Raw genomic sequence first — 13,461 nt, forward strand, 5'->3', positions numbered from 1 at the left:
AGTGACAAATGACTACACAGTTAACCCTACAGGCGGGTAAGTGTTCACACCTCCTTTCTGGATCACCAGGGGAAAACCTTGCAGAGATTTTTCTACACTTGGGACATCATTCCATTACCATATAACGCATGAAGTAATGAACTCAAAAGAAAGATGTTTATTCTGACATGTGTTTTTTTCATTCCTTAAGGAATGTTTTTAGCTTATGGCTCTGCCTTGGGTGAAACAATGTCAAGGTTTAAAGCAAACAGAAAAATGCCAACCTTCTAGGTCAGTTACTAAATCCTCTACACAATTACACACAGGAGCTACGTATTCAGGTTGGTTGTTTGGTCAGCTGGCTGGTTTTCAGCCATTAACAATAGCATGAGAAGGGATGTGAATAAATTGAAAAAAAAAACCCACATCACATAATAATTACTACTTAATATTAAAATCAACAGATACTAGTGGCAGCTTCCCCGTTTCTGAACCACAAAATGGCAACCTGACAAGATAATCACAGGGATGTTGAGGTTCGCAGAAAATTCTCTGCATACACCTTGCCTGTTAAACTGTTGTATTGATAACTTTAAAAGAGAGGGGAGGATTAAGTATATGTTATTGAGAACAAGTTAGGTTGTTTATATTTGCTATCACCTCTTAAAAAGCAAGACATTTAAACGAGTGAATGAGAGTTAGTTGGTTTTTACACTTGATCCACTGTAGGTCCCCGGCTCACAGTGGCTTGTCGGCATTGCTTAAATTCAGGAGCAATACAGTGCTTGGTTGACAGGCTCCTGCACTGCTGCAGGCTACAATCCTCACACAGTGCCTGAAGGGTTATTACAATTGCAAGCGTCTACAGAGGACAACAAAGGAGGCTTACCCCTTCCCGAAGGCACCTCATTAGCACCGTGTATGCAGCCGAGGGAACAGCCCAGCATTCTCGGGGCTTCTTTTTTTTTTCTTCCTAAAATGAAGTGGAAGGAAAGGCAGTGAAGCTAATAGCACAAAAGATATTAACCCTTTCAAGAAAAAGGCTCGGTTTCATATATACAAACTACCTAAAACTTCTTAACATTCTATTGAAAGTACAGCCTGACAATTATGACCTGATGAGGGGTCTTTTACTGCACTGTACATACAAGGTATTTCTTCTGTTTCTCATTATGTTGTATATGATGTTGATAAGATCCCCTCAGCAGTAGCTAGATGGAAAGAACTAAGAAATGACAGTATGACCTGGTCGATAGAGAAGCCATTCCACTGATAACTGTAGGTGATGATACAGCTACTCCTACCTAAAAGGTATGACATTATCTGTAACGATTTGAAAGCACAGAACACACAGCTTTGAGTAATATCTCCGGATAATCCACAGGAACTAGTATAACTCAGGATGCTACCTAGCAAGACAAAGCTCAATAAAAGTCAACAATTATGATTAGCGGGTACACTGATTTTAATGACATCAGGAAACGTTCTTCCACAGAAGAACCAAATTAGAGAGAGAACCACAAGAACACTCCTGGAACCTATGAAATAAAATCACAAACTAAACCAGGGGCCACAGAGAAAGGTGCAAAACAATAATCTCTTTATAGCAGAAGAAATTCAGCTCTGCTTAGAATGTGTCTTTAAGATTGTCCAAATGTTAGAACTGGTACCTTACTGATCCAAAAGTATTTAATACCCATGATGAGAATTGTGACCCATTAAAACTGTACCCTTAATCATGGAATTCCACATACGGTCATAATCTAGACATTACCATCCAGAGCTGCTCCAGCCCCAAAATCGTGAATTCAGCACCCAATTCAACTTCCAAACACAACTTTCCTCCCTTCCAGATCATTTATTCAGGAGGCCCACCACAACCTTTCCTTAACATCACTGGACTCTGCTCCCCGTCTCCCCTCCCCCACCCCTTCCCTTTCCCCCAGTCTATCCCCTACCCTCCCTGACAGCCATTTAGATTCCTGGTCTATCATTTAATCACTCTTGCCAAAGGCCTGAATGACCTCATCCTCTGGAGTGCCCTTGTCCTGGGCCCGGGGAAACTCAACCTTAGAGGGAGCCAGTGGCTTGTTTTCTCCAGGCCTGCGCTCAGACAGCTGGGCTCTTGGAGGGGTGACACCAAGAACACAGAGTCCACAAAGGACCCAGGATCAGATAAGCCCAGGGACCTTCCACGTCACTCTCCAGGCCCGTTTCTCTCTCTGACCAATTCCCTCTCCTAAAGGACCACAGTATTTTAACCCCGTGGCCCTGCCATCACTTCACCTACTTTTCCTCCTCCGCGTAGACCATGGAACTGATGAGAGAGGAACTACTGCCTCACCTCCACCTGCAGCGAGCTGCTGCTCATACCCAGTGGTTACAGCAGGACGGGCTCCTCCACCCCTTCCACGTGGGCCCACGAGCCCATTCCCACCCTGCTTTCTTCAGGGTCACGAGGGTCTGGACCATCCCTTATTGCTCCTAAGTGCTCGATGCCCTGTCTCCACGGGATCCCTTCCATTTCCACTAGAACAGACTCACTGTCATCTCCCATTTTCAGATGTGCTGTGAGAACTACATGTAGATGTTCTTCCTTTTTTTTTTTGGCTGGGCCACATGGCATGTGGGATCTTAGTTCCCCAACCGGGGATCAAACCCATGCCCCCGGCAGTGGAAGTCCCCCGGAGGTGTATTTTTGATGTCTTTGTGGGAGAAAGTGAGCTCCACGTCCTTCTGTTCCGCCAGCTTGATCTGGCCCCCTGTTGTCTCCCATTCTCAAAACAGCCCCTCGCCCCTCCGCTCTTTCCCACAACCATCCTAAGCTTTACGTTCACTTCCTCAAGTGTCCTCACCTCCCCCTAAATCCTCAACACGCTGCCGTCTGACTTCTTCGGCCTCACTCACTCCACATTAAATAAATAAATACACGAAACAGCTCTTGTTGGGTTACCGGTGACTTTCGTGTCACTCAAGACAGGGGACTCTGTGGTCCTCTTTCTTGGACATTCAGCCCTATCGACATTCTCTTTTCTGAAATGCCCACTCCTCTCCTAAGTCTGCTCCTGCTTCACTTACTCTCCGTTAGGATCCAGACGCCTCTCTTACCATCCTCCAATCTATTCTCCACATTTAAAGCAGAGTCATCTTTGTGGCACTTAAATCAGATGACACCCTTACCCTTCTTAAAACTTTATCGGCTTCCCCTTGCTCTCAGGATCAAGACCCAGGCATCCGACTTGGCCGAGGAGACCTCCATGGTCACGTCCCTGCCAGTCTCTGCAGCCCTACTTCCTGCTCATTCCCCTCCAGTCCCATTGGCCTTGGTGCAGTTCATGAGTGGAAAAAAGCGCCTACTGTGTGCCAGGAACTCTTCTAAACAATAGCCACACAGCTGTGAGCAAGAAAGATAAACGTTCTGTCTTAATGGTATTTAGTGGGGGACAAAGTTTTTTCTTTTCATTAAACAAAATAAACAAGTCAAGATAGTGATGAGCGCTATAAAGAAAAGCATAGCAATGGATAAACAAGGTCCTACTGTATAGCACAGGGAACTATATTCAATATCCTGTTATAAACCATAATGGAAAAGAATATTAAAAAGAATATATATATAAAAAACTGAGTCACTCTGCTGTACAGCAGAAATTAAACACAACATTGTACATCAATGTACATCAAATACCTCAATAAAAAACCTTTTTTAATTAAAAAAAAAGGAAGAAAAGCACAGCAGGCTAAGGGGTTAGAGGAAGACTGTAGTCAGGCTCCATCTCACATTGCTCAGGGCCAGGAGAAGGCTCTCTGCAGGGATCCACGTGAGCAGAGAGAAACTGTAAACATCTAGGGGGAAAACAATGCAAGCAAGAGGAACAGCAAATGCAAAGGTGTGGAGGCAGGATCAGGGTACGAGGGGTTTCAGGGAACTGTGGGGAGGGCAGTGCGCCTGGGAGGAGGAAACAAGTAAGAGGGTCGTGAGGGCAGAGGTCATATGGGGACTGGGGAGGCAGCTCACAAGAGCCCAGAAGGTAACTGGAGATTTAGCTGTGACAACCGGGAAGACAGGAAGCATGCGAGGGCTCTGAGGAGTGACAACGGCAGAGTCTCATGGGTTTAACAGGCTCACTCTGGCTGATGTCTGGGGAAGACTTCAATGGACACAAGAGTGAAGCAAGGAGATCATCTGGAAATGATTACGGGCTGGACAAAAAGGACAAAATATAAGAATACCTGGCCTCAATGGGATATGTATCCTTGACAAAAGTCAGAAAAAAAAATATGTAAACTATAAGTGTGTTGCCTCATAATATCCTCGTCAGAATCACAGTCTGGTCTTCTGTTCTCATGCTTATAACCTTAGGGTGTTACCAGGGAATCAAAAGGACAGGACTTAGGTGTCTACATTATATACGATATGCACGTATGTACGTATGTGTGTGTGCGTATACATATATCACTTCAGGTCAGTCTCACTACGTCAGCACTGACCTGAGATGTTAAGGTTTACCTATATGCTAAGTGACAACGCCACAAACAGCCTCATCTCATGAAATATTAGTGACTTGTGTGGGTCCAGGGACATAACTTCCTTTTCTGGTTTGCTATCATAAAATGTGGTCAAATGTCATGGCCACAGAACCATCCCTTTATTAAAACAGCCTAGCTTACATCCAATTAAAGTGAGAACGAAGGGAAATGATTCTCTAGATCTACTTTTAGAAACAAACAGAAGTATGATTCTGCATTATTCCACTTATATAAGACTCTACAAAATGCAAACTAGTCTATATGACAGAAGGCAATCAGCGGTTGCCTGGGGGTGGGGAGAGGGGCAGGAGGGAGGGGTAACAAACGGTGCTGAGAAAACTTTTGGAGGCGATAGATATTTTCATTATCTTGACTGTGGTGATGGTTTCACAGATGTATACATATATTAGCACTGATCAAATTCTAATCTTTAAACGTGTGCAGTTTATGGTATGCCAATTATACCTCAATTAAGCTGGGGGGAAAGGTAAAAAAAAAATGGGACACATGCCCCCCCCCAAAAATTGGACTAGACTCCCACCCATGATAAGATGGCAGACCACACTTCCTGTGGTCTGAGATACCTGACCTTTCTTCTAAGGAAAGCAGTTTTATTCTGTATCCTTAAAATGCCTCAGAGAGCTGACAAGAAATCAAAGAATAATCAAGCCAAAAATTAGCTGCAAGCGTGAAGGGATAAACAGAGCACTGAAGTTTGCTTTTATTCTGAGGGCCTGCAGAACTTGGTAAATTTGAGCTTTGATGTCAAGGCCTCCAGGGCCCAAGGTAAGAGTAAAGTCAATATAAACTCTCCAGCCCCGCCCCCGAAGAACTGCGAGGAAAACTGTCTTTCACAAAACTCAGCACACAAGAGAATGTTCCAGTGCAAGAGGAGGAGGGAGGGAGCTCTAAGTACTAACTGAGAAAGACATCCATATTAATTATTAAGAAATAGCTCCAGTGTATGTATCGCCATACACTGTTTTTAATACTGTGTAACTATTAAGTGAAAAAAGTTGCTCTACTTGCTATATAAAATGAGACAAAGTAAGAATCTACATTTCTAATCGCTCATTTGTGCAAAACTAATGCTGTAAATATAAGTAAGAAGGTAATCGTACTGGTTATTTATTGGGGAACTACACAGATGGGGGACAAAAGTAGAAAAGAGACCCTTCTCTGTATACCTTTCTATACTTCCAAGTTTTCTAGTTTCATGAGTGTGTTATCTCTTCAAAATATAAAATTACCTGAGAATAAACTCAACCAAGCTAAATGTACAAAAGCTTTATGAGTGAAATATATTGGGTTGGCCAAAAAGTTCATTTGGGTTTTTCTGTTAAGATGACGAACTTTTTGGCCAACCCAATAATTTAAATGACTTAAATGAAAAATCTTTTAATATAAATATATGAAAACACCATTTTTGTGTGCATTAAAGGACAACGTATCATAAATGTGCTAATACTTTCCTCATAGATGCAGTACAATCCCGAACATGCATTAGAAGACTCAAAATCACAAAGACAGCAGTATTTCTGTATAGTCAATGTAGGGTTCAAAAGATGATTTCAGAACTGGACAATCTGATTCTAAAATTTATTCTGACATGTAAAGGGCCAGGAATAGCCAAGACATTTATGAAAACGAAGACTAAGGAGGTGAGATTTGCCGTACAGGTTATCAATACTAAGCATGGAACTAAATGATTTTAAATACTGATGTTTTATAGTAATTAAGTTAACTACCTTAAAATGATGATCATCCAGAAAGTCAATTTAGATACTAAGGATACTCAGGTTATATAACATTTAAGCAAGTTCTAGAAGCAAAACATAAGTACAAGGAGAGAACTTTTGATTAACTTGTAACTTACTGGTGCTCATTAAAACACTCAGAGCATCACATGAAATGAATAACTCATAATTTATCTATATCTATTCAATATATTCCCAAATATAAGAAGTCAAATTCTGCAGTCACACATTCTCGTGCCATGTTAAGAGCTATATTTACACACAGCGTTTTAAATAATAATGGCGCCTTTACACTGGGAGAACCAACAGGACCCTCTTGCATGAAGGAGTCAAAGATGGCAGCAACCTAGGAAGTACTTTGGGGACTCTGGTCCACTGGTTTTAAAATACAGCCTGAGAATCTCCTACACTTTAAAGAAAAAGAGGCACTGGGGGAGAGGGAAGACAGACAAGGAGAGACAGAAGAAGAGTCAGAAAGACACTGAGAGCCTCTCTCCTCCAGAGGTCAAAATTTTCCTAAATTCCTTAGGTGTGCTCAAAGGGGCAAAATCAAAAAACTTTGATTTTGATATCCGCCATGATATGTCAGAACACATCAAAGAACAACAGAGTTAACCAGACAATCTTACCTGGATGGCTATAAGATAGATCAGCTCCCCCAGGGTTGGTAAAAGGCACTGTTTTAATTTGCTGTTCCTGAAGTTTTCCCTAATTAATTCGGTTAAGAGAGTAACTGCCTGAAAAGAGAGGGGAAAAGTCTATTATTTCATGTGTATCTCTAGGTTCTTTAGCCTATATGTAACAGGCAAGACACTCTACAAAATTCACCTTGCATTTTTAAGAACTGGTTTCCAAATTATTTTCAATATACGGGCCTTATTCCTGAAGGAAAAAAACAGGAACTCTCCCAGACGAAGATACAAATACACCCAGTGAAATAAACTTACCGACTTACAGCCCTTATCAGGTTACCAAGCATTTTCACTATATCGCCAATCTTCTGTGAGGGAACCGTTGCTCTATCTTTAAAGCCAGAAAACCTAGGCTGAGAGAGTTGCAGCAGCTTGCCCCCATGCCATCCAGTCCACTTGGAAACCAGAATCTGAACACAGATTTTCCCATGCCAGATCCCTGGGATGCTCCAGCGCACCCCAGTTTGAAAAATTCTTACACTGCATGAAACTTTTAAATGATTCCTTCAAAAATACAAGTGGGGCAACATTATACCAACATTCCACTATAATCCACTTTGAAATCCGGCAGCATGTTTTATCAGATCTAGTTAATTTCCTAGGACTCATGCTGAGAAAATCCCATGTGCTCCATGCCAGAATGTATGCCCCAGAACACAGGCTAATCAAATGATACTGTGACCATGAAGTAGGGTATAATGGTTTCAGAATGATACATATAGAATGAGATGGGGAAAAATTGCATATAAATAGTGTGAAGCATTGCTCCAAAACAGTGCATGCAACTGAAAACATGGTGCACAAACAAGATGATTTCTTACTGTGACAAGATATAAGTTTTTAAATTGAACATATATCAAAACATTAGGTCTTACAGCTAAAACTAATACAATGTTATATGTCAATTATATCTCACTTTAAAAATTAATTAAGCCTTCCCTGTTGGAGCAGTGGTTAAGAATCCGCCTGCCAATGCAGGGGACACAGGTTCAAGCACTGGTCTGGGAATATCCCACATGCCACGGAGCAACTAAGCCTGTGAGCCACAACTACTGAGCCCACACACCTAGAGCCCATGCTCCGCAACAAGAGAAGCCACGGCAATGAGAAGCCCGCGCACCACAACGAAGAGTAGCCCCCGCTCACCACAACTAGAGAAAAAAACCCGTGCGCAGCAATGAAGACCCAATGCAGCCAAAAATAAATAAACAAAAGATAAAATACATTTTTTAAAAAAAGTTTAAAAACTGAAACTGAGCACTTTAAAACTTTCAGAGCAATTTGACAGATGCTACAACATCCCAGCATGTAATCACTGGTCCCGTATTGTAAAACAAGAGCGTGAACAACTTGGAGTTACACATCAGGGAGCTGCACGATACTCATGCATGGGAGGAACACTTGTTGACGTGGCTTTTTATGAACAGCTTTATTGAGTTACAACTGACCTACAGTGTGCTGCATTTTTTTTTTTTTTTTTTTTTTGGCCATCCGTGAGTCTTGCAGGATCTTAGTTCCCTGACCGGGAATTGAACCCGGGGCCACGGCAGTGAACGTGCCGACTCCTAACCACTGGACCGCCAGGGAATTTCCAGAGCTGCATATATTTAAAGTGTACAGTTAGATATGTTTGACCTATGCACGTCCCAGTGAAATCACCACCACAATCAAGATAGCAACACCCCCAAGTGTTTCCTCAAGTTTCCCTGGTAATCCCTCCATTTCACTAACTTTCTCTCCTCCCACTGATTTCCTTTCTGTCATTAGTTGGCATTTTCTAGAGTTTACGTTAATGGAATCATATACTATGTATTCTTATTTGTCTGGCTTCTTTCACTTAGCATAATGCATTTGAGATTCTTCCATGTTGTTATGTTTATACATAGTTCATTCTTTCTCATTGCTGAGTAGTATTCCCCTGTACACAGATACCACCTTGTGTAACTCCCACTACCCACTGCCTTACACACAGTGAATCCCCCATATAAAGTGGTTGAGGAGGAAAAAGGAATCATATACATCACATTAGCCCTTGCAGGTCACTTCTACACACAGTCTTCCTTTTCTTTCAACCTGTACTGATCATCCACTAGTATTACCTTGAACCCATCTGAAATTAACAATGTTCAGCCTTTTCTTTTTACCTACAAGAACAGCAATTTGTCACCAGCATACCTGTCATAAAAGAACGGATAAAAGAAGTATTCTAAAGAGAAAGGAAATTATTAAAAAAAAAAAAAAACCTTGGAAAATCAGGAAGGAAGCAAAAACATGGTAGGCAAAAATACAGGTAAATACAATAGGCTTTCCGCCTCCTATTAAGTTTTCTAAATTATGTTGGATGGGTGAAGTAAATGTTAGGAAAATGCTTGATTTGGTTCTAAATGTATTTAGAGGATATATTTAAGACAACTATATAAAAATGAGGGAGGTGAAATGTTGAAAAGGGAAGTAAGTTTTCCATACTTCACTTGAATGGGTAAAATGATGACACCACTAGACTGATAAAGTTATGTATAATATAAATATAAACAATGTTGTTTTTTAAAAAATCAAAGACAAGCTAAATAAATGAAAAGGTGTGTGTGTGTGTGTGTGTGTGTGTGTGTGTGTGTGTGTGTCTGTGTCTGTGTATTTTATTTTCTGTACTATATGATGCTTTGACATCTTAAAAAAACCTTTCTGGCTGGGGAGAGAATGACCCTACCCTCCCAGGGCAAGCCAATTCTTAGAGGTAGCAAAGGCCCAGGAGAGCATGTCTTTAATATGCAAACTCGCCAATCCAGAGCCACACCTCCTCTATCTGGCCCTTACACCTCAGGAGGCAATATTCTTCGTCTTCATCATCCCAGGACCAGGTACCATGCAACGAGAGACTCTTCCTATAGCCCAAAGCCTGCTGAAATTATTCAGACTAGCCAATTCTAAGGTGTTTATCCTGCCTCGCCTTTCCCGTGCAAACCCCAATAAAGACTATGGCTTAAGCACTCCCCTTCTCTGCCTCCTGACCACTTGGCGTTTTTCCATATGGCCCTTTATGCCATGCCTGTCTCTAGGACCTGTAAACATACTAAACTTTATTTTCCTGAGCCTCTCCTCTCTCTACTCTTGTGGCCACTCCTGACTGACCATCTCATAAATGAATACAAAAAGGAGATATACTATGTTCATATATAGTAAGACTCACGGTAAAGATGTCAATTTCCCCCAAACTGACAGCTTGGCTTATTGAAATTCCTATCAAAATCCTAGCAAGATTTTTTTGGTAGATATCAATAAGATTATCCTACAATTCATGTGGAAAGCAGAAGTGTCAGAAGAGCCAAAACAATTTTGAAAAAGGAGAATAAGGTGGTTGAAACTGTTCCACCTGATTTCAAGACTTATTATACAGCTACAGTAATCAAGACTGTGTGGCATCGTCAGAGAAACAGGCACTCGGATCAATGGACCAGAACAGAGAATCTAGAACTAGCTCCATACAAGTATGGCCCACTGACTTGTGACAAAGGTGCAAAGGCAATACAACAGAGGGAAGTCAATCTTTTCAAGAAATGTTGCTGGAGCAAATGGCTCTCCACAGGAAAAACAAAAAGGTAACATCAACCTAAGTCATCTGACACTTTATACAAAATATCAACTCAAAATGGATCATGGATTTAAATGTAAAACAGAAAACTAGAAGTAAAAAAATAAGCTAAAGTCTTCAGAATCTAGGTAAAGAGTAGATTTGATACCAAAAGCACAGAGACATTGTACCAAAGAAGCTATACAACTGGCAGATAAGCACATGAAAAGATGTTCAACATCACTGGCTATTAGGGAAATGCAAATTAAAACCACAATGAGACATCACTACACACCTATCAGAATCACAAAAATAAAACAGAGTGACACCACCACCTGCTGCTGAGGATGGAGAGAAACTGGATCACTCATACCATTGCTGGTGGGGATGTAAACTGGTACAGGTAGGCTGGCAGTTCCTCTAAGACACAAATGAACCACTGAACATGCAGCTACCAGAGAACCCAGAAACTCATCAGCATTTATCCCAGAGAAATGAAGACTTTCATCCACATACAAATCTGTACATCAATTTTACAACAGCTTTATCTGTAACTAACCAAACTGGAAATGATCCAGGTATCTTTCATCAGGTAAGTGGTTAAATAAACCGTGGTACAGCCATACTAAGGAATACTATTAAGCAATAAAAAGTAACACACTGTTGGGACTTCCCTGGCAGTCTAGTGGTTGGGACTTCATCTACCAATGCAGGGGGTGCGGGTTCAATCCCTGGTCGGGGAGCTGGGGTCCCACATGCCTCGCAGCCAGAGGGCCACGACATAAAACAGAAGCAATGTTGTAGCAGGTTCAGTAAAGACTTTAAAAATGGTCCACATCAAAAAAAAAAATCATAAAAAAAAGTAACAAACTGTTAACACGTGCAACAACCAGGATGAATAGCCCGAGAATTATGTTAAGTGAAAAGAAGCCAACTCTGAAAGGTTACAGACCATACAGTTCCATTCATACATCCTCAAAGTGACAGAAGTACAGAACTGGAGAACAGATTAGTGGTCGCCAGGGGTTGGAAGGAGGGGCATGAGACAGAGGGAAGAGGGTGTTGTTATAAAGGGCAATAAGGGTGATCCTTGTGGGGATGAAACTGTTCTCTTCATTAACTATCTCAGCGTCAATATTCTGGTTGTGATATTGCACGATAGTTCTCCAAGATGTCACTATCGGGGAAAACTGGATGAAGTATACCCAGTGTCTCTCTGTACTATTTCTCACAACTGCATGTGAATCTACAATTATCTCAGACTAAAAGGTTTACTTCTTTTCAAGTCAACCTCATGCTAAATTTAAAATCCAGATCCAACTTTCTGCTTCACAAAATTCATAGCAGGGACATATAGCCTTTCTCCATTTTATCATCCACTGGCATTTTGTATCAGTAAGCATCACAGGAAATTAAAAACATTTTAATGCTGCAGACCCTTAAAGAGATAAAACTGAACTGCCTCCAGCATAAAAGAAATTGCTTTGGAGCTCAGTGTCTTGTAAATTGACAAACATCATATAATCTATGCCAGTAATGCCACAGCAACATGACATCTCACTTGCAAAAATTAACTTTGGATACCACTAAACAATACACAACAAATAATGTTTCCCTGCAATATTATTTGTATAGATTTTCCACTTGTTCTATAAAAATATAAAGAAATATTAATATTAAAAAGGAAAACTATGGGCTTCCCTGGTGGCGCAGTGGTTGAGAGTCCGCCTGCCGATGCAGAGGACACGGGTTCGTGCCCCGGTCCAGGAAGATCCCACACGCCGCGGAGAGGCTGGGTCCGTGAGCCATGGCCGCTGGGCCTGTGCGTCCGGAGCCTGCGCTCCGCAATGGGAGAGGCCACAACAGTGAGAGGCCCGCGTACCGCAAAAAAAAAAAAAAAAAAAAATCCACCTGCCAATGCAGGGGACATGGGTTTGAGCCCTGGTCCAGGAAGATCCCACATGCTGAGGAGCAACTAAGCCTGTGCGCCACAACTACTGAGCCCGTGTGCCACAACTACTGAAGCCTGTGCTCCGCAACAAGAGAAGCCACCACAATGAGAAGCCCACACACTGCAACGAAGAGTAGCCCCCGCTCTCTGCAACTAGAGAAAGCCCTTGCATAGCAACGAAGACCCAGTGCAACCAAAAATAAATTTATAAAAAAAAAATTTGCCTGGTCTTCTAACATTGAAACTAAAAGAGATTTAAAAAATGGGATATTCAAGTATTATGCTACTATTGTGTGCGTTTTTGGAAAACCTAAGGAAAATTAGGGGGTTGGTGGGGGGACTCTTATTTCTAGTATCATTATGCTTTGAGGCATATCTACGCCATCACTGGTTCTATTACCCTAATAGAAACTATCCTTCTGCAACCACGGGCATGATGGGTTGCTTATTTCTAGTAATAATTTAAGATTGTAATGCTATTTCCTAAACTATTTTGAAATCAAAACCCATTTTACAACAACTCTGACAAAGTGAAGCCAGGCCTCTTTTGGCTTTATCTGAAATCATCAGATCGACATTAAAAGGTCAAATGTGCTTCAATCTCACATACCCTGGACTGAGCCTCTTAGGCAGAAAGACAGGAAGATGATGAAATAAGAAGTTCTGCAGTTATAAAACTAATATTCTGAACTTGCAGAAAGAGTTTGCTTGCTCTTAACTCTCAAATTATAGTTTTTAAATGTCCATGTTAACGGTTATACAATTAACAGCTACAAAGAGAAACTGAACTAAACTCCAGACCCAGTGTTTTATTAGGCCAAAGGGACATTTTTGAAACCCTATACAACTATTCCCAAAGGGAGATACAGCAAAAGCCATCACAACAACAGAGTCTTCTAAATTAGATACTGTTCAGTACTCCTCCCCAATGCCTGAAGTAAGAGGCATTCCACAATCTCAAATGAACAGAGAATTCCAATTGATACC

The 13,461-nt window shown here is 41.4% G+C and overlaps 1 protein-coding gene across 11 annotated transcripts in view; it reads right to left on the reverse strand.

Annotated features, from left to right (window-relative positions):
- ULK4 (unc-51 like kinase 4) overlaps window positions 1–13,461 on the reverse strand; it is a 523,422-nt gene that overhangs the window by 426,406 nt on the left and 83,555 nt on the right. For all 11 annotated transcript variants that reach the window (XR_009565989.1, XR_009565987.1, XR_009565986.1 and 8 more), the window contains 2 exons: window positions 6,893–7,000; window positions 869–952 (listed from right to left, as the gene is read on the reverse strand). Coding sequence is in view for 1 of the 11 variants with exons in the window: in XM_030846182.2 (XP_030702042.2) it covers window positions 869–952; window positions 6,893–7,000 (192 nt within the window). In the remaining 10 variants the exon portion in view is untranslated. The remainder of the gene's footprint in view (window positions 1–868; window positions 953–6,892; window positions 7,001–13,461) is intronic.

The sequence above is a fragment of the Globicephala melas genome, chromosome 11 (genome assembly GCF_963455315.2).
Source record: "Globicephala melas chromosome 11, mGloMel1.2, whole genome shotgun sequence".
Taxonomy (NCBI): domain Eukaryota; kingdom Metazoa; phylum Chordata; class Mammalia; order Artiodactyla; family Delphinidae; genus Globicephala; species Globicephala melas.